At 31.2% G+C, this 18849-nt stretch overlaps 3 protein-coding genes across 3 annotated transcripts; 1 reads left to right on the top strand and 2 right to left on the bottom strand.

Moving 5' to 3' along the window:
• Positions 1 to 400: 400 nt before the first annotated feature.
• LOC114407246 (transcription factor MYBS3-like) lies at positions 401 to 2294 on the top strand. The gene is made up of 3 exons (XM_028370285.1): positions 401 to 781; positions 1158 to 1354; positions 1761 to 2294. The coding sequence occupies exons 1-3, from the start codon at positions 499 to 501 to the stop codon at positions 2115 to 2117; spliced, it is 837 nt and encodes a 278-aa protein (XP_028226086.1). The 5' UTR covers positions 401 to 498; the 3' UTR covers positions 2118 to 2294.
• Positions 2295 to 11938: 9644 nt separating this feature from the next.
• Positions 11939 to 15992, bottom strand: LOC114407237. The gene is made up of 8 exons (XM_028370274.1): positions 15526 to 15992; positions 15111 to 15178; positions 14483 to 14630; positions 14320 to 14400; positions 13968 to 14054; positions 13656 to 13741; positions 12707 to 12827; positions 11939 to 12329 (listed from the first exon to the last, which is right to left on the bottom strand). Exons 1-8 carry the CDS (start codon positions 15790 to 15792, stop codon positions 12252 to 12254), a joined length of 936 nt encoding a protein of 311 aa, XP_028226075.1. The 5' UTR covers positions 15793 to 15992; the 3' UTR covers positions 11939 to 12251.
• A 1657-nt stretch (positions 15993 to 17649) lies between these two features.
• Positions 17650 to 18280, bottom strand: LOC114399705 (PRA1 family protein F2-like). The gene has a single exon (XM_028361952.1). The coding sequence runs from the start codon at positions 18259 to 18261 to the stop codon at positions 17659 to 17661; it is 603 nt and encodes a 200-aa protein (XP_028217753.1). The 5' UTR covers positions 18262 to 18280; the 3' UTR covers positions 17650 to 17658.
• Positions 18281 to 18849: the final 569 nt, after the last annotated feature.

The raw sequence follows: 18849 nt of genomic DNA, 5'->3' as shown, positions 1-18849 counted from the left end.
CCGATCCACCATCACACGAGTTCGGGATAAACCAAATCATTTTCAAAGTACACTAGGTAAATATTTTCGTGTTTAATCATGAAGAATTAATTAATTAATTGGCAGGCCTATATATATTGGTCCGATGAACGAAAAGCACTAGAAAAGTACATACCTGTACAGATGAGTATATACTATATACGCATCACCCCATCATCATGTGTGTCGTGTGTAATCCCAGAAACCACAAATACTCAAAAAATAAAATAAGGTATATATATCATCATGATTTCCTTTTGTGTATAAAAAGAGGAAAAGAATAAATAAATATAAAAGAATTCTAACAATAAACTCTGTCCATCCAATTAATTTCTCTAGCTAGCTAGCTAGGTGTGCTTCCAATTTTCACAAACCCCACATCTCACTCATCATCATATATAGCACCAAACATATATCTGTTATTTCTGCTCTCTTTCTTTCAATAAATTAAGCTCCCTCTCACAGCCGTTGAAGGGGAGAATGGGGAGAAAGTGCTCACATTGTGGAAACATAGGTCATAATTCCAGGACCTGTGCATCTTTCAGAGCAACTAATTTTGTAGGAGTTCGTCTTTTTGGGGTTCAACTAGCTGACATATCATCAACCTCTTCTAATTCTCTTTCCATGAAGAAAAGCTTTAGCATGGATTCCTTTCCCTCTTCGTCCTCTCCATCTTCCTCCTTTTCTTCCTCAAGAACCTCTATTGGCTATCTATCAGATTCAGATGGCCTCATTGTTGGAGCACAAGAGATTAGGAAGAAAGGTATATATGCTCACATTTGTAGATCTCTCTTTGTCAAAAGGATAACAATGATAGTCGATATTAATTAGGAAAGTAGGAAAAGGTTGCAGCTAACAAAAATTATTTATAACTAGTTTTAATTTGTCTTGTCATATATATATATATATATATATATATATATATATATATATATATATATATATATATATATATATATATATTCCTCAATTATTAGCTAGGTTTAATTGTTTTTATCTATTTTGTTTGAATACATTTCATCACTCATTAAATTTTGTTGGTTGTTATGGATTTGTTATCCCATGGAAGTACTATATATTTAATTTCGTTAATTTTTGCCGGGAAAAGTCTCTGATTCTTGTGCTTACATACATGATAGGAGTACCATGGACAGAAGAAGAGCACCGAACGTTCCTTGCTGGACTTGAGAAGCTGGGAAAAGGTGATTGGAGGGGTATCTCTAGAAACTATGTGACTTCAAGAACCCCAACCCAAGTCGCTAGCCATGCTCAGAAGTACTTTATTCGCCTTGCAACCATGAATAAGAAAAAGAGACGTTCAAGTCTTTTTGACATGGTATATATATACATAGATCCATCATGATCAACTTCCTAATTATCTCATCTTATATTAATCACATATCCATATATATGTACTTAAATTAGTTTTGTTTATAATAAATTTTATACTTTTTCTGTTACTATATTCTAATTACTTAATTGATAATTAATTTAATTGATAACAATAAATTTATTTTAAATTTATAATTTTTTTAAATTATCATTATTATTAATACTTTTCTCTTAATTATTTACTAATATATATTTTTTTTCTTTGAAAAATATTTGTAGTTTAAAAATAATTAATTTAAAAAATATTATAGTTCCAGTATTAGAAAAGAAAAAAACAAACATCATAGGAAGGGAGGCAATAAATAATTTAATTTTCTCGATACCATGTGATTGGATATCAATTATGGCAGGTTGGTAACGGCATCACAAATCCAATTAGCAGCTCTAACTGCAAGTCTTCCAAATGTGAAATTGAGGATGATGTGACCTTGTCACTTGTTCGATTACAAGATACTAAATTAGATGAGCAGAAAGATAGTGATAAATATTGTGAAGCTGGACCAGCAGGTGCTGAACATGAAGCTGTGCCTTTGTGGCTTCATCCTCAGATGAAATCTTCAAATAATAATGTTGCAGCAGTAGTTCCTGATCTGGAGCTCACTCTTGCAGTCTCCAAGGGCAAGGCTAAGACCCTGCTAGGCCTGGAACAAACACAAACAAAATCATCCCCAGATTCCTTCCTTCTTGGACCAATTAGCGTGACTTGAGCTATGAATTCTCTAGGGTTAATGCAGTTGCACCCCTCGGCCCCTCTTTATTTGTTGTCAAGTACAAGATCTTCTGTTCAAAAAAGAAATTAAACACATTTTTCTTGTTGGTAGTCATTAACCAACCACTAATCTATGCAATTACATCCCTTCATGATATATACCGTACGTTACATAGAGTAGTTGATTACTTTATATACATCAATCAAAATCTCTCTTTGCATCACTGCAAATTAATTAGTTCAATCTGTTCAACGGAATTATTAACCAACTATGAAATTTTAGATACTTTTTTGTTCGCAATTGGCAAGTCATCGATACCTTCCTACCGAATATTATGTTTCATATATACCTTTTTTCTTTTCTTTCTAAGTTATGTTTAATATATACCTAGTGTACCAAAAGCTTGTTTTCAATTAATGTGTAATTAACATATGGCTCCTTTTAGTGCTTAGCTATGTCAATAACTAAACATATTAATTAATTAGAGATAGCTGATGATGGCAAACAACGACATGATTGGAACAAGTTTCATTTCCTGACTTTTGGCACCAAAAAGCTTTTCATTTTTCGGTTTAATTTAAAACAAATGGATGCGTTGAGAAGATTTTGGACTCCATCCACATCCACTGCCACTAGGGTTGGAAAGGTGGCCGTCTAGCCTTTATATTAAATATGCAACCACTACATTGTTACTCTTATAAATTCTAGAATTTCTTTTCATTTTATTTATTATTGTTTTGTCTCAAGAATTTTCTTCAATAAGGACGGGTTACATGCCTCGGACGCTGACATAAATTCGTCTCAGTAGGTTGCTTGGCAATCGATTCGTGCCGTTTAATTTTCTAACAAACTAATAAAAACCATATGTTATCATCAAAACTTGCATCAAGAATCCTTAAAACAAGTTGATCCGATCTAAAATTCATTTCCATGCATACTAACATCTGATGGACTGATTAGGTATATCAATTTTTAAATCAATAAAATTGTTTGTTAGATTAAAGTACGTATATAATGTAAACATGAAATATCTATGTTATAGTGTAATACATAGTTTATTTTTTGTTACACAAAAGCTATATATGCTAACTAAGGTTAATATTCCCTGCCAAATTGTTAATAAATGATATTTTTTGTAGTATTATTCCATTACATCTTGGAGTCAAGAAATTTCTCGCAGCAAAGTCATTCATTGATAAAATTATCTTTGGTGAGTTGAAAAACCTCAAAATTAAGAGAATATAATAATTATTTTCAAAGGATTAGCAGGCTCTTGTGTTTCCACTTTGAAGGAAATTTGTAGAAAATAGTTAGGCTCTAATATATATGATAATGTGTTTTTTGGTCTACAAGTAGCGTGCAGGCATCATATTGGACATCTGATTTCTAGGTTAAATTGGAGAAGATCCTTAGTATGAGTAATAGATTTCTCTTTTGAGTTTTTAGCGTACACCTGCATTAATCTTAATGACTTGAAATTACTGTTGAAATTAAGACAATCCCATCGGCCAATTTATGTGTTCAAACTTCAACGCTCGTTGTGTTTGACAATATTTTCAATAAACTTATCTCAAAATATTTAATATATTCATTAACTAAATAATAACTTAAAAATCAATAAATTCATGAACATACTAATGCATAAATGATAGTTATATATATATATATATATATATATATATATATATATATATATATATTTATATTGAAGAAAGTTGTCAAGAGAAATTTAAAGTAAATACTATTTCTAAATTTTTGATTTTAATCAAGTTGAATGACAGCGTGATTAATGTAATTGATCAACCTCATGTCACCTAGTAAGATAAAATTTTGTTGTTATTTATATACTTTTTTAATTTTTATATAAAATTATTCATTTTTAATATTTATGTTTAACTGTAACATTTTGGTTCCCTAACTTTATCATTTTCAAATATAATAATAATAATGTATATTTCAATGTGTTGGAATTTGACATCTATGCACACAGAAACTTCAACAAATTTGGTGTGGTATTTTTGGGTCGGTGATTTTCTTCCAATATTAAATTCGGTGGATCGAGAAGGTTATAATGAGAGACTGCGGGACAACAACCTTTGGTTTGAGGGAGAGCAAACGAGAAACACACGCTAAACAGAAAAACAACCTGTTTAAGAATAGATTATTAAGAATAGATCATTTATCGATCGAAGACATGACAAAAAAACTCATACATGTGAGCATTTGTTCAAGTTCGTTTTGACTTTTGACGGATAATATTTAAGCTGATTGAATATGATTTTCTTTGATGATCAAAAGTCAGGTACGAGTATGAGATTATTACATCTGTCTTGATTCCGGACTCGTCCCGCCACTTAAAATTTTTAGAATTTTTGCATAATTTAATCAAAAAGTCTAGAATTTTTATTACTTGTTAATTTTATTTTAAAATTTTTATATAATTTAATATTCTTTTCTTAACGATTTTTGTACACACATACGCTATAATAAATTTATTGACATATAAGTAGTTAAAAATAAATATTTAACAATTAATTTATTTTTTCTAAAATCAAATTTTTAATATTCTTTTACAAAAAAAATATTTTTCTAATTTAAATTGAGTAAAGGGCGGATTAGGATACTCAATATCTGATGGGTATGGAGATGAAATAATAAATTTTAATTCGTTAAATATCAAGTACGATATGAAGACATGTTGAAGAGTTAGAATCCAAGATTGAAAATACCCATTCTCGTCCTATCTAGATCGAATTGCCTCCTTTCCCTTCATTCTTCAGATTCTATATATATACCCAAAAATATTGAAACCTTCATATGAAAGCATATGCCCCCACAAAGTGGACACGCGTACATTTCATTTGTCATGGCTTCTGAGTAGTTTCATAATTAATATATATCTCCCAATTAAATAGATTTTGGATCTATCTGCTCTTTCAAGTTGGATGACCCGGATGCCTACAATCCGGTGGTTCAAAATTTTTGTAGATTATATTTTATTTGTTTTTACATGTGTGAAAAATAAAATTAACCGTTGCTATAGATATTTGCATGCACTTCACATGAGTGAAGTAATACTTTATTAATGTATACTACACAACAACATAGAAATTCTCGAAGTATGTATAAAAATAATAAAAAACTTATTCGCGGTGATCTTTCATTTTTAATGTTGACGGTTGAGAGATTGATACTTTCTCACGTTAGTTATCAGACAGTTTTTCTGATAGACTCTTTTAATAATTAGTTAAAATTTATCATTTTTAGAAGATTCTATTTCTTATTTAATGTAAACAAGGAGATAAAATTATTAAATAAGAAACAAAAATCTATCAAAAATAATATTTGTCATATCTTTTCTTCTAATTCTACGGCAGCAAAGACTAATGAACTGTAATTACACCAAGCTAGCTAGCTAGACCCCTACTTGCCCTTTGATATATATTCTGCCATGGAGATTCAGATTCCGCCAATATACTTGCAAGTTATTCCCTCTAGTCTCGTAGTCTCGTGTGTATGTAAAAAATATATCTATTTTAATATAAGTAAATTTAATTAATATTGAATATTAATTTTTTAAAATATTTTTTATTTAATTTTAATTTTATTTTTAATGATTTTTTTATTTATGATAATAAATTCTAAAGAAAGATAATTTAAAAATAATCTTATTTTTTACGTAAAATTAGAAAAGTTAAATAATGTCAATTAAATTTTTTAATTAGTATAAAATTAATTATTTGTACTCATATAAGCTCAGAGGAAGTACTGCTTACTAGTAGTATATAATATGATCGATGCTTTAATATTCAAATTTAAGGCTTTATACGGGCGTGACCGTATATGTACACATGCATGACACTGTAGGCATTTTGACTACTATATATATATATATATATATATATATATATATATATATATATATATATATATATATGAAGATAAGGATATATAGAATGAAAATGAAGCTTGTCCACAAGATTCTGAAGACCGATCAAGAATATGCCAATCAAACCCAGTAGGGACCTTCTGTCAGAATACCTATCACTCTTGCCTTCTGTGTTAAGTTAATTACTTTGTAGCTAATATATATTGAATTTTAAGCCAATTTTTGGCTAAAATAATATATATCGATCGATCATTTGTGGACCTTGGAAGTACTATTGTTTCGCAAGAAGAAGCATGAGAATATATTAAATCCAAATTTTGTCATGGTATACCATGACATATATAAGCAGCAAGTTCACAATTTAATTTTAATATAAATAATTGATAATTGATGTCTTTAGCAATCAATTCAAAAGAATAATGAAAAGTCACATGATTCAGACGCTACACAATTGTATTATTTGTTGAGTTGTCATAGCTCGACATTAATTTTCAGTCGAAAGAGAAATATATAGAACTTTAAGATGTTTTTATCTGTCGTTTTAAAAAAGAAAAAAAAAGGCATATATATATATATATATATTCTTATTGTTCTTTCTAAAGGTTTTTATATATGTATATAGAACTTTTGTATGTCCTTTGCAAGCATAAATAAACATGAATGTGTATACCTAAAAGAAAGGTAATTCTCTCGATCCTTGGAAAAACAGGTATGACACGTGTGAGGGAATTAATATTGATATATGCATTACTGGAGATTTTAAGAAAAAACAGCTGTGTAATCGCCCAACCATTTTCTTGCTGAAATTTTTGTCTGCATGACTGAATAAGATGTGTCATATTTATGAGTACTTTTTAGATATAGTGACCTCTCAACCAACAATCCGTGTCTTCTTTACTACCTGTAAACCATCTGTGACTGTGAGGTGTCCAATTATTTGGACTTTTCACTCTAGCAGCTTTATATATATATATTATTATATCGTTCACATGAAAATTGTGGATGGTACAATTTTGTCTTCTTCACATCCAGTATATATATATAACTATGTGTAGCTTATTTGGATAATACAGATCACTCACGTACAATTTATATGAAATCTAATATATGGCACAAATTAGACGTTAAATACATATACAAATTACGCGTCTTATTGCTTGAATCACCAACCCTCTCAACATCATTATAAATTCTAAAAGCTAATTCACACCAATATGTTACTTCTAATTTGGATGGGTCCTCTTCCATCATTATATTTGGTTACATTTAGATCAATTATGAGTAGGTCATGCTTAATTTCCTTACGTTTGATTGCTTTAACTTTAATCTGTTACCAAACAGGTACCGATGGATCATATAATTCTTTGGCATGAAAAATATGGGATTTAACCTCCCTTTTCTAGAAAAATGTGCGTCATATTCAACTAGCTGGACCAATGTAGGATAACCATTGTAGGATATTTGTAACGAGTGCTGATTTTTTTTTACACTCATAATTTTTTTTTGACAATCTTATTTTCTCTCGGTTTCTCTCTTCTTATTAAATAATATCACTTATTATATATATATATATATATTTTCTCTGTTTCTTTCTCAAGATACCAACTATCGATCGTCAAAAAATCTTTTTCAATTCAGTTGGAAAAGAAGGGAGCACGCTTCAAAAGGAGAGGGGCATATGTATATTGTTGGGTATTACTTGCATCCAAATTTTCTTTTTTATATTAAAAAAAACTAGCCTGACAAATTATTTTTTAGTCTCGTTCATCATTTAATTTTGCCATTAAATTAGCATCAGCTAATTATGCACTCTCTTTTTTTTTGTATTTTTTTTCTATAACTAATTATGCAATCTCTGAAAATTGGTAAGTAAAACGCATAAATATTCAACTGAACCAATACTTTTCAACTGAACCAATACTTTTTTTTGTCGTATTCATCATTTAATTTTGTCCATCAAATTTGTCATCAGTTATTTCTGCGATCCCTACAAAGTAAGTAAAACGCATAAATATGAAACTGGACCAATCATTTTTTGTCTGCATTTTAATTTTGTCCAGTAGTTAATGAAATTAACGTCCACAAATTTGGATATTTTTTTTTGTTGAATATAGTAACGCAAGATTTTTTTAATCTTTATTAAAATTTGATTTAATTTTCACCTTTCCACTACGTTTTTTTTACTGCTCACTAGATTTAAATTCGAGAAGTTCTTTAAAATATAAACCCACCAGTTAGTTAATTTAGCTATATATCCCTCAAAAGTAACCATAAATATATGAAACTGGAAAGTGAAGACTAGCGAAATTTGTCCATAATTTGTGACATCTCGTTCTCTTATATATTCTCATCAATTGGTCCCATTTACTATAGGAACAATACACTAACCTATATTTAATAATTCTTCTTTAATTCTTATTTCTTTTTCATGGTATATTTATAATGATCATATATAACAGATAAGGTTTGACACAGAAAATAATAATAATAATAATAATAGAATTGCAAATAACATAATAGCAACAACATACTAATTTGTTATAATTATGATTGTGCCATGGGACAGGGGATATGCCGTATCTTTTGTTCCCTCTGTGGGCCTATTCCCTTTGGACAGTATAGCTATCAATAGTACTGTTATTTACGTGAAAATACAGACATTAATTTTTACTAAGAACCAGCTACCGGAAGAGAGAGATTATCTTATGGGGGCTAAATTGAAATTGTTCTGGTTGGGACAAGTTATTATTAATTAATTAATGGACGATGAACTAGTTTCCACACCGATTTAAGCATTGTGATTACTATAAAAAAAAAATTGTTATAACTTTCCTTGTAGATAGCATTTTTTATTTATTGAGAGTTTTGTAGTTTTAGGTGAAGCTTGAAAGAAACCATTAATTTCTCTGATGATGAATAGACTAAGCCGAGAACAAGCATATATATATAGCACTTCTTCTGGTATAAACCAAATTACCAACTTTAGCATAGACACAAATACAGTGAAAATTTAGGAGAGCAAATCACATAATGGCCACCACATGATCTGGAGGAAAAATAAATGCTGCCGGTCCTTTCTGTCATTGTCATTTTGAATGTGGTGTTAATGTAAACACTACTTCTACTTAGTTAATTCCTCCTTAATTTATTATTATGTCATTCATGACGTATTAATATTTGCAATCATAATTAATGTTTGGATATCCATTAAACTTGTATATTAAATTAAATAATTGTTTTTCCACGCCAAGTTGCTGCTTATTACAACTTCATTTACCCCTTACGTCAGCAAATATCAACATGAATTCCGAACAACGTGGGAAATCTCAAGTCTACCAAACAGCGTTGCAACATTGATCACCCTGAACGTGTTGTTAAGAATAGTCTCACATCGGATAATTTATGAACATGATAAATGTTTATATAGTTGGGTAGACCACCCCTTATAAATCGATTTTTAAGGAGACCTTTCGAATGCCTTTGCTGTCGCTTCACCCTTTCTCTTCGACCCAAATGTGCTAGCATGGTGCCCCCTCCCTCCCATGTCGTGCAACCCCCCACGTGTACGACCTCTACAACTTTGTCACCGTCTCCCTCGGACATTGGTTGTCGAGGATGATTTTTTAAATTTTAATTTTAATTATAATTTTTAATTTCAAATTAATAGTCAGTCTAATTGAATGAAAAAAATATAACTCTAGTCTTTTAACCAATTAAATGATTTGATTGAACTTTTTAATAATTAATAGATCCAATTGAACTTTTAATTACACTTCCTCCGTTTTTTTAAGTGTTGGATTTTTGAATTTTTTTCTATTTATTTGTCATTTACAAAGTTTAAGATCACATTAATTATTATTTTATCAATTATGTTCTTATTTGTTTTTTAATATTTAACTATTTTATACATGCATTTATTGTGAAATGAGAAGAAAATGAGATAAAAAAAGGAAATTACATGACTACTTTATTAGAATCAAGAAATTTTATTATCTTTCTTGGTTTGTATAATTAATTCTATTTTTTTAATGTTGAAAGCAACAGCCTAGAATCCAAGCAGAAACAAGCTTGAGAAATCATGGCCTGATAACCCAAAAGCAGGACATTTTGAGGTTGAGAAACCAAGGCCTAAGAGAGAGCCCACATTATACTCCTTCCCCAAAGTGGGAGAATTTCTAGGGACATCCAACATTTTTATTAGGATACCCAACAACACAGTAAAAGAATTAAAATATTCTTCATCTTTTTTATGAATCGACAATGTGTATGATTCATACGGATTGACAATTTATATGACTCATACGGATTGGTGATCCGTATGACTTTTTTTTAACTCTTACGGATTGTTGATCTATATGAATCATATGAATTGTCAACAATCCATATGACTCATACGGATTCATATGAGTTTCTTTTAATTATTTTTTAAAAAAAATTAAAAAAGCTCACAAGGATTATTGATTCATATGAGTTTTTTTTTATTTTAAAAAAAATTAAAAAAAACTCATACGGATTGTTGATTCATATGAGTTTTTTTAACTCATACGGATTATTGATACGTATGAGTCATATAAATTGTCAATCCGTATGTTTTAAATTTTTAAAAATTATTTTTTTAAAAAAAATTATTCATTTAATTTATTTACAAAATTTGATAATTAAACAAATTTGATATTTAATTGAATGATGTATTTAGATGTTTTTATAGCAATTGATAATAATAAATTTGATATTTTTTTACATATGTAAATACTTATTAAACCTATGATTTTTATTTATAATTTATATATGTAAACAAATTAATTATTAGATAAAAAATAATCATCACAAAATTTATTATGTAAATTTACATGTACATTAAATATAAATTAAAAATTTTAGTGTTATGTATAGCGACACTATTTATTTATAACATAGTGTATCTATATAGAGACACAAGTTCGATTATTGCTTAGACCATTAATTTTAAATTAAATTGTAAAATACATTTTTGAAAGAAAAAAAATCCATAGGCCCAATACGGATTTCAAGCTTACGAAAGGGTAAAATTAGAATTTCCCATCTTCTGTTGGGTGTACCAGCAAAATGCTGGGTGTCCCTAGAAATTCTCCCAAAGTGGCCATCTTGAAAGCCCAAAACTCAATAACTACCCTAACTAACCTGACCCACTTGTTGACAGCGCATTCCTAGTAGAGTTAATTGTGTTTAATAGAATTATAGGACTATAGACCCTCAACATGGTTTTACACTTTTGCTGAGTGCCTTAACGCATAATTTTTATTGGGTGTTACTCACCGGTGTGCTAAGGTTATTGATTAAAGAATTTAAAAGAAAAAATATTTATTGTATGAATTATACGAGAGGGTAAAAAAATATCATGGACAGCATAATTTTCCTTACTCCATTCAAGGTTTTTTTTTCTTTTTTAAAATTGATCTTTCATATTTTCTTATTCCTGTAAGAACATTTTTCACTAATGTGTATATTGCTTACTGGTTTTCTCTTTGAGACATGAAAAGTTATCGGAAGTGATAAAGGAAGAAATCTCTTCCAACATCAAACTAGTCAGAATAGAATCCTGATTCTAGTTTTCATCAGTATATAATAATTCTTATATGCTAAATTGTTCATGGTACCACAATCTTGGTACTTAGATGCTGCCATGCTGGTATCCACAATCTTGACATCAGTAGTCTTGAGTTTAAATCTTCAATATACAACTGTCTTGAATACTTTAAAAAGAGTTTTATCATCCATAATAATTTTCCTTAATTGCTCCAATGAAATGTATACTCGTAATCTCTGCCAAAACAAAATTTTAAATGGCCCTGATCAAGCAAAAGGAAAAGGCAACTGACACTACCGACCATAAAGAAACATAAGTGCTTTTGAATTTTAATGTTTCGCAGATCTCCAGTGAACCAAAAGGTAGATCTTCCCAAAGTTGCAATTTTTTATGCATGATTGAATATTACACAAGAAACAAAGAGCTAGGAATTCAGTTTGTGTGTCGAATCACTAACAACAATAGATTAGTTATCTACTGCATATACTGATATGCTACAAGGCAATAAAATAATTTAATTGGAGATTTTGTGTACATTTTCATGAAGGGCCTTGCTCACAAGAAACATTGCTATAAACAAGATTAAGAGGCAATATGAACTGATTTCTCACATCAGATTCACTACTGATAAGTGACAAGTAAATATATTGCTACGAACTCTCATTTCATATTTCTCTCAAGCAGTAGAGAGCTTCCTAGAGTACACAATGTACATAGGATCTGAGCGTCCAGGATTAGGAGATATATCCACAGCCTACAGAAAAATGCAAACGGCATTAAGCCTTGGATTGACCTCAGCAATGAAACTTCCATATTAATTATATGAAACATTGTAGAGAGTTATCATAATTATTTTATGACCCTAGTAGGATTTAAAAATTCTGATTTATATAGAGAGACAAGCAGCAGAGAAAGAAAGTACCCTTCGGCATTGGATGAAACATACTATAGTATGTTAATAAACTGATCTGAGAAAGATTTCAGAAAGGAGTTTATAGATTCGTGCTACTTGAATCTTGTCCCCATAAAATGTGTCAGCCTACTACTAAATGGAAAATTTAATTATGGCCATGCAGATAGCTGAGTGTCTTTAACGTAAGCATGGAAAGAAAATATCAATTATGGAATTACCTGAGGAGGTTCAAATCCTCCAGCATAATGGAAATATGACCCAACAATCATAACATGATCAGCATCACCAGTTGATGTCCATATAGAAATGGCTTTTGTCCAGAAGCATCGGTTCGAAAAGCTAAAATCATCAATGAAGTCATCATGAGTTGCATAGAACATACCAGTACAGGATCAATAAAAGATGAAACATCATCCAACAGAGAACAGACATTGCTGTAAAGATTAAATGCTTGTTTATATGCAATATGAAATAAAGGAACATTTGTTTACACTCTGACAATTAATCTGAACTGTTAAAAAGTTGATTGACTGTATAAACTGGCATCTAAAAAATAATTAAAAGTGTCACTTTTATGAAAATTAATGGTGTAAAATTGTCAAGCACAATTGAAGTTGCATCTTTCTTAGTATGCAATTTCTTGCAGATTGCTTTTAAATTTTAATGCTAAGTTCATTGGTTTTAAACGTTTAGGCTAGTATAAAATGTATCATTATATCCATATGTCTGGCACTTTGGTTAGCTTGTGTAGCCTTCTTTTGCATCTTCTTTCCCCCTTTTCTAGATGCATTAGGAAATTTCTGAACATAATTCTTAATCTGGAATATTGATTCTATATACCAGATGGTTAAAAGGGTTCAGATGGAGAGATTGACACCAATGAATCATGAACAACCATATAAGTGAACCTAACACCACACCTTAACCCAAAACTTTAAGACTTAGGTTTATGGGTCTTGCCTTCACTTATATGGTGTTCAACCTTCTCATTCCTACATGATGTGAGACTTTACCTCACACTTGTACTCCAACAATTTCGGATGATTAAATATCCAAGAAATTGGTGATTTTATACGAAAGTGATTTGTGGCAAATCTTCTTTTCATTATCAGATTTCACAAAACTGTTAATATGAATTAATTCCAAAATGGTTGACAAGATTATCACCTCATTATGGCCAGTCCACCAGGCTTAAGTATCCTGCACATCTCCTTGAAAACATCAAGAGGCTTTGTAAGGTAATCAACACTGACCTGCAGGGCATATTCAATTTTTAAGCTTTAAATGGCTGACATATACACTAATCAAGAATTCAGACACAGTTTTAGCCCCAAAAGATTTTAAATGAGGGGGAGGGAAGGATCCGGAGTAACTACTGCAAAAGTATGCATCATACATGTATGAGTATGAGCAAATAACATGCACCACTTGAAATAATTTCAAGCATCAAAGTTAAGATATATGGAAAAGTATTTTTACCACATTAGTGATGAGGTCGAAAGAGTTATCCTCAAATGGGAGTTTGGGGTTCACGTTTAAGTCTTGCACAGCATACTCTGTAAGAACCTACAACATCAACAATTTCTATTAGTAGGTTCACGTTTCTCTATCAAAATTAAACTGTTGAGAATATTGAGATATAGCTATGTCACTATTTTTTAGTTGAATTGAATTCAGTACTGGCTAAATTATTGAATACAGGCTATAGGATCGCAAATGAATATGAAAATAAGAAATCTAAAAGAGGCACCTTAGGAATACCGAATTCAGTTTCAGTCCCAAAATTAAAGGTCAATGATCATCACATAACACACAAAGAGTATTGTCTTACTGGGTTCCTCTTCAGCTCTTCTTCATTCATGCCTAATCCCACCACTCGTTCTTGCTTGTATCCTGATGGAAAATGGCTGACCTAATGCAAAGTGGAGAATAATGACAACATGTATATGCAATGCAACACCATAGAGACCGAGTTATAGTACTAAAACTCTTACCCAACTGCTACACATATCCAAGATGCTTACTCCAGGAGTGTTGCTGGGTGGGAAAACTTTGGAGTAATACTTAGTCAGAGCAGCAATTGCAGGATCATCAATGTGCGTCACAAATCGAGGTGCTTCATAGAACAAGGAATCTGGTGTCCTAAGGAGAAAATTTTCTTGACATTATACACAAAGACTAACAAATAGAAAAGAGAGGGTAGGAATCATTTGAAATAAAAGGTACAAGTCAAAAAGACTCAACAAAAATTTCATACACAAGTCATTGAAAAGAATAAATATTTACACACGTTTTAGCCTTGCTTTGTAAACTACTATAAAATATAAATTTAACAGAGATGTTAAATCCATTATGGTGGATGGTAGGTTTAATAAGTTCCTTTGACAAAAGAAGTTTTAAAGATAACCCACATGCCAACAAGGAATTGTATAGCAAAATCCATGATTGCTAAGCTAAATAATCCCTGAGGTGCAAGGAATTCATTCTATTAGGTAAAGACAATAGGGTAAGGCTCGTTTATATGATATGGGATTCGTACAACTAACTGAAGATCTTTATTCTTTACACAAACAAATATGGTAATGGAACACAGTGCAGAAAGCAAATAGGGGAGAAATTTACTCATCAAAGCGCTGGAATTCCTCCTCCTTGAAGGGGAACTGCTCGGGCCATTCGACATTCTTCAGTATCTGTAAAATGGGTATGTGGCACAAAGAATTAGAGAAAGCAATACAATTAGATTTGCACCCCAATTTCAAACACAAGACTTGAAATGCACAGGGCAACGGATCAAAAGTTGTGCAGCACTAGATAAAATAACTCTTTTAAATTGGTTGAATTATTGTGCACATGAATACAATACAATACAATTTTTCTGGTCCATGAGGCAAAATTCATTTCTGTATCATACCATGACATATTCATTATTCAGCTAAATGCATCCATAGATCAAACTTAGAATTATTAACTAGATATACGTAGTGTTCAGATGATGAAACATGAAGGAAAGTAAAAAAAAACATTATGGAATGATGACCTCATCCACAGAGGGACCACCCTTTATCTTAGCCGAGGCAATGAAGGATTTGGTACCGGCCATAGACAAGAAGGAAACTCCAAGTCCAAGGCCCAATACCATACGACGAGGACCCTTAATTCCCCAATTCCACTTCCTTATTACTGCTCTTGACAGAGTAGTGGCAGTGGCAGAACAAGAGTGAGAAACACCACCCAACACTGGCAATGGCAATGGCAATGGCAATGACAACCTCGTATGCAACCTTAGTCCAACAAAATTGGTCATCCTTTCACACTTCACTTCACTCAACCAAATGGAACTACTTCACTTCACCGCTGGCTGGATTATCCTCAAACAGCATTAACAAGTGATCCATAGCCACCTTACGTGGCTGCCTGCTAGCCCACTACCAATATTTTACTTTCAAATAAATAAATATATCATTTTGGACTATACAACTTCATTGATGTCTCGCATCATAATTCACACCATACAAATTATAATACAAGAGAAGAGAAAGTTCATGCAAATTTCATTTTATTTTAAATTAACACTGACATTTTTCTTTTACTAAAAACGTAAATGTATGAAAAAATTGTATATGCATAAATTTGTCAAGCGATGGGTTTCTTTTGTAGTTCAAGATATTAGTAGTAATTTCAAATCAGCAAAAAGAAAAAAAATAGTAATTTCATATATTATACTTGTAAATGTGGATGTAATAAAAGATAAAAAAAAAAAAAGCTTTCTCCTATGACAAAACGGGAACGGTACTATTCTATAGCCCAAATTCCAACCTAAGACTCATTTGAACAAGAAAATTTGCATTTGTACACAAAAAATTTACAATAAAAAGAGATAACTTATGGGAATATGGGTATGGAGAATTGGAGGTTGCATGTGGATCAGAGTCCAGCAATGGCAGGTAGGAGGGCACAAATAGAATTTCATTCAAGGAAAAAGTACAGAAAAAAAAAAAGGAGTGACCTTTTTGACTTTTGGAGTTTTAATCTAAACCTATAAACTGATCCAAAGGTCACAATGTTGTTGGAGTTTTAATCTAAACCTATAAACTGATCCAGTCCCCTATGATGACCCCAAAAAACATGATATTAATCACAATCGGAAATTGTTTTTTCAAATCTTAGTGATGACATATAAACACTTCTATATATCAAACACTTTAACAATATCAATTATTATCTTTATTTCTTTTCCTATCACTTATCATAAATATACTTTTTGTCTCTTATTTCTCTTTCCCTCTTCACTATTGAATAGAATTGGGTGCCCACCAAACTTTTTTCCCTTATCTTATCTGCCAAGTACATTGAGTCATCGACCCCAAGTGCAAAAAAGGAAAAGTTAAAAAAGAAGAAACGAAATTAACAAATTTTGATCTAGATATGAGGTTGTCAATCAAAGCAGCATTTTTTCTTATCCTACTCGTCCAAGCAACTCACATTACAAGCCTTGCTGTTGCTGGCTTATTCAACTAGACTATGTGCTTTGCATGCAAATTGAATGGTGGGGTACCAAAGGGTATAATTCAGTTGGTTAAACAAGATTACTGAATGTTATAAATCTCTTGGTATCGTCTTCTACTCCTACCGATAAAAAAAAAAATTGAATGGTGGGGTAGTTGAATTGTCATTTGAAACCATTTGTGCTAGTTGCTATATATCGGCAGAGTATGATAGCAAACTGGCTCGAGTCTTGACTATGTGCAAGCTTGCATTTCTTTAACCATCTAAACTCCCAGTTTGACACCTTTCCACGAGTGAATGTGCGCAAATTGCAAGGAAATTTTTCAATTAGGACGCAACTGTTACTTTTTGAGCTATATGCAGCCAATTATTGACTTCAGAAAAATACAAGATGACTTGGTTCATCGTCAAGGCAATAAAATGAATGTTTGTTTTACCCGCAATAAAGGCAAATAATATTCTCAATTGACCACTCTCAATACATGTCACAGGTTATAGGATTAAGATGGCTTCAGAGAAATGACAACAAAGACAATGCAATTTGGATGAACAATATATTGGATAATTACGAACCAATAGTTAAGTAGGAAAATGACAAGAAATATAAACCTCTTGATTCTAATTAAATTGTAGCAATAGCATCTCCAGCAGGGACAATTTGCTTCTAAGACAAAGTAAAAGAAGAGGAACCAGGTTGTCTAAGAGGGACTTTGACAATATCTCTAAGACCTTTCATAACCCCTACATCTTCATCCATGGTAAACAGATCCTCCGTTTCCCTCATCATAGCATGGACCAACACAATCACTAAGGCAACACATATACCTACTATCACATTGTAGGTTACATTTGTGAGTACAAGCAAACCAATGGTGATCAACAACAAAGAGATAACCACCAATCGCTCATCGATCTCAAACCTCAAGATCACCAAAGGGGTATCTCGTAAGAAATATAAGTACAGCCATGCAATCATCATAACAACTAATATGATCAAAGAAATGGGGTGTCCTAGTAAGCTAAGGCAAAGCACAAGCAGTATGATAATAACGTAGTTTGCACGAAAATGTTTGGCATTTGTGTTGATTCTTTGGATTGCACCGAAGAAGGAAGATGGAAATTTGAAATGAGAAGTTTGGAGCATTTCCCTCCATGGTCTTCTTGTGCCTAGACCACCTTGAATGTGCTCTTTGGCCTGTGAAACGAAAACTGAGTTTGAATTTGATGAAGCCTCTGCCTCTTCTGAGATCGTTCCATATGTGGTCATTTTTTTTCTGTTTATTGAGAGAAAGGCGGAGAAGGAATGAGAGTGAAGGCAATCTGGCGGATCTTAGGAAAGGACATAGCTAGGAAATGATTGCTGTTTCAACTAAATGAATCAGACTGCAACATAACAAACCCACATGTTGTGGATCTCTTCGCCTTTCTATGACAAGCTCTCACAAAACATGATACACTCAACACTAAAGTTTTCTTTTTTTGTGAATGGAAATTCATTAAACAAAAACTCAAACTAAACTAAATTCAATAAGAAATTTCAGGAAAGATTTGTCATATATTGAATAATTAGCAATGAACCATTTAAATTGTGATATAAGATTATTTTTCATATATAAATTATATTTAGAATTTACAATGAACAATGAAAATGAAAGAGTAAATTAAAAGGAAAAAGTGGTTAAAAATATCAAGTTTAATCAAATTCAATATAAAATGTGTTGTGTGTATTTGGATTCTTTTTTTTTGGATTCATGAAACTCAATATTAAAAAAAAAATATTGAGAAGAATAAGTCAAACAAAACTTACTCTCTTGTAACAAGTAAATCTTTTCCGTGACTCAAATATTTTTAAAAA

This window comes from Glycine soja, chromosome 1 (genome assembly GCF_004193775.1).
Source record: "Glycine soja cultivar W05 chromosome 1, ASM419377v2, whole genome shotgun sequence".
Classification (NCBI taxonomy): Eukaryota; Viridiplantae; Streptophyta; class Magnoliopsida; order Fabales; family Fabaceae; genus Glycine; species Glycine soja.
The sequence above is the reverse complement of the archived record's forward strand: the minus strand, read 5'-3'. Positions and strand labels throughout refer to the sequence as shown.

What these genes read in the sequence shown, in the direction of transcription:
- LOC114407246 (XM_028370285.1), top strand. Translation starts at nt 499, where the DNA reads ATGGGGAGAAAGTGCTCACATTGTGGAAACATAGGTCATAATTCCAGG. An exon ending in ACAAGAGATTAGGAAGAAAG is followed by an intron (nt 782 to 1,157) that starts GTATATATGCTC and finishes CATACATGATAG; the next exon opens with GAGTACCATGGACAGAAGAA. An exon ending in GTTCAAGTCTTTTTGACATG is followed by an intron (nt 1,355 to 1,760) that starts GTATATATATAC and finishes CAATTATGGCAG; the next exon opens with GTTGGTAACGGCATCACAAA.
- LOC114407237 (XM_028370274.1), bottom strand. Translation starts at nt 15,792, where the DNA reads ATGACCAATTTTGTTGGACTAAGGTTGCATACGAGGTTGTCATTGCCA. An exon ending in TGGATATGTGTAGCAGTTGG is followed by an intron (nt 14,401 to 14,482) that starts GTAAGAGTTTTA and finishes ACTTTGCATTAG; the next exon opens with GTCAGCCATTTTCCATCAGG. An exon ending in TCGACCTCATCACTAATGTG is followed by an intron (nt 13,742 to 13,967) that starts GTAAAAATACTT and finishes TATGCCCTGCAG; the next exon opens with GTCAGTGTTGATTACCTTAC.
- LOC114399705 (XM_028361952.1), bottom strand. Translation starts at nt 18,261, where the DNA reads ATGACCACATATGGAACGATCTCAGAAGAGGCAGAGGCTTCATCAAAT.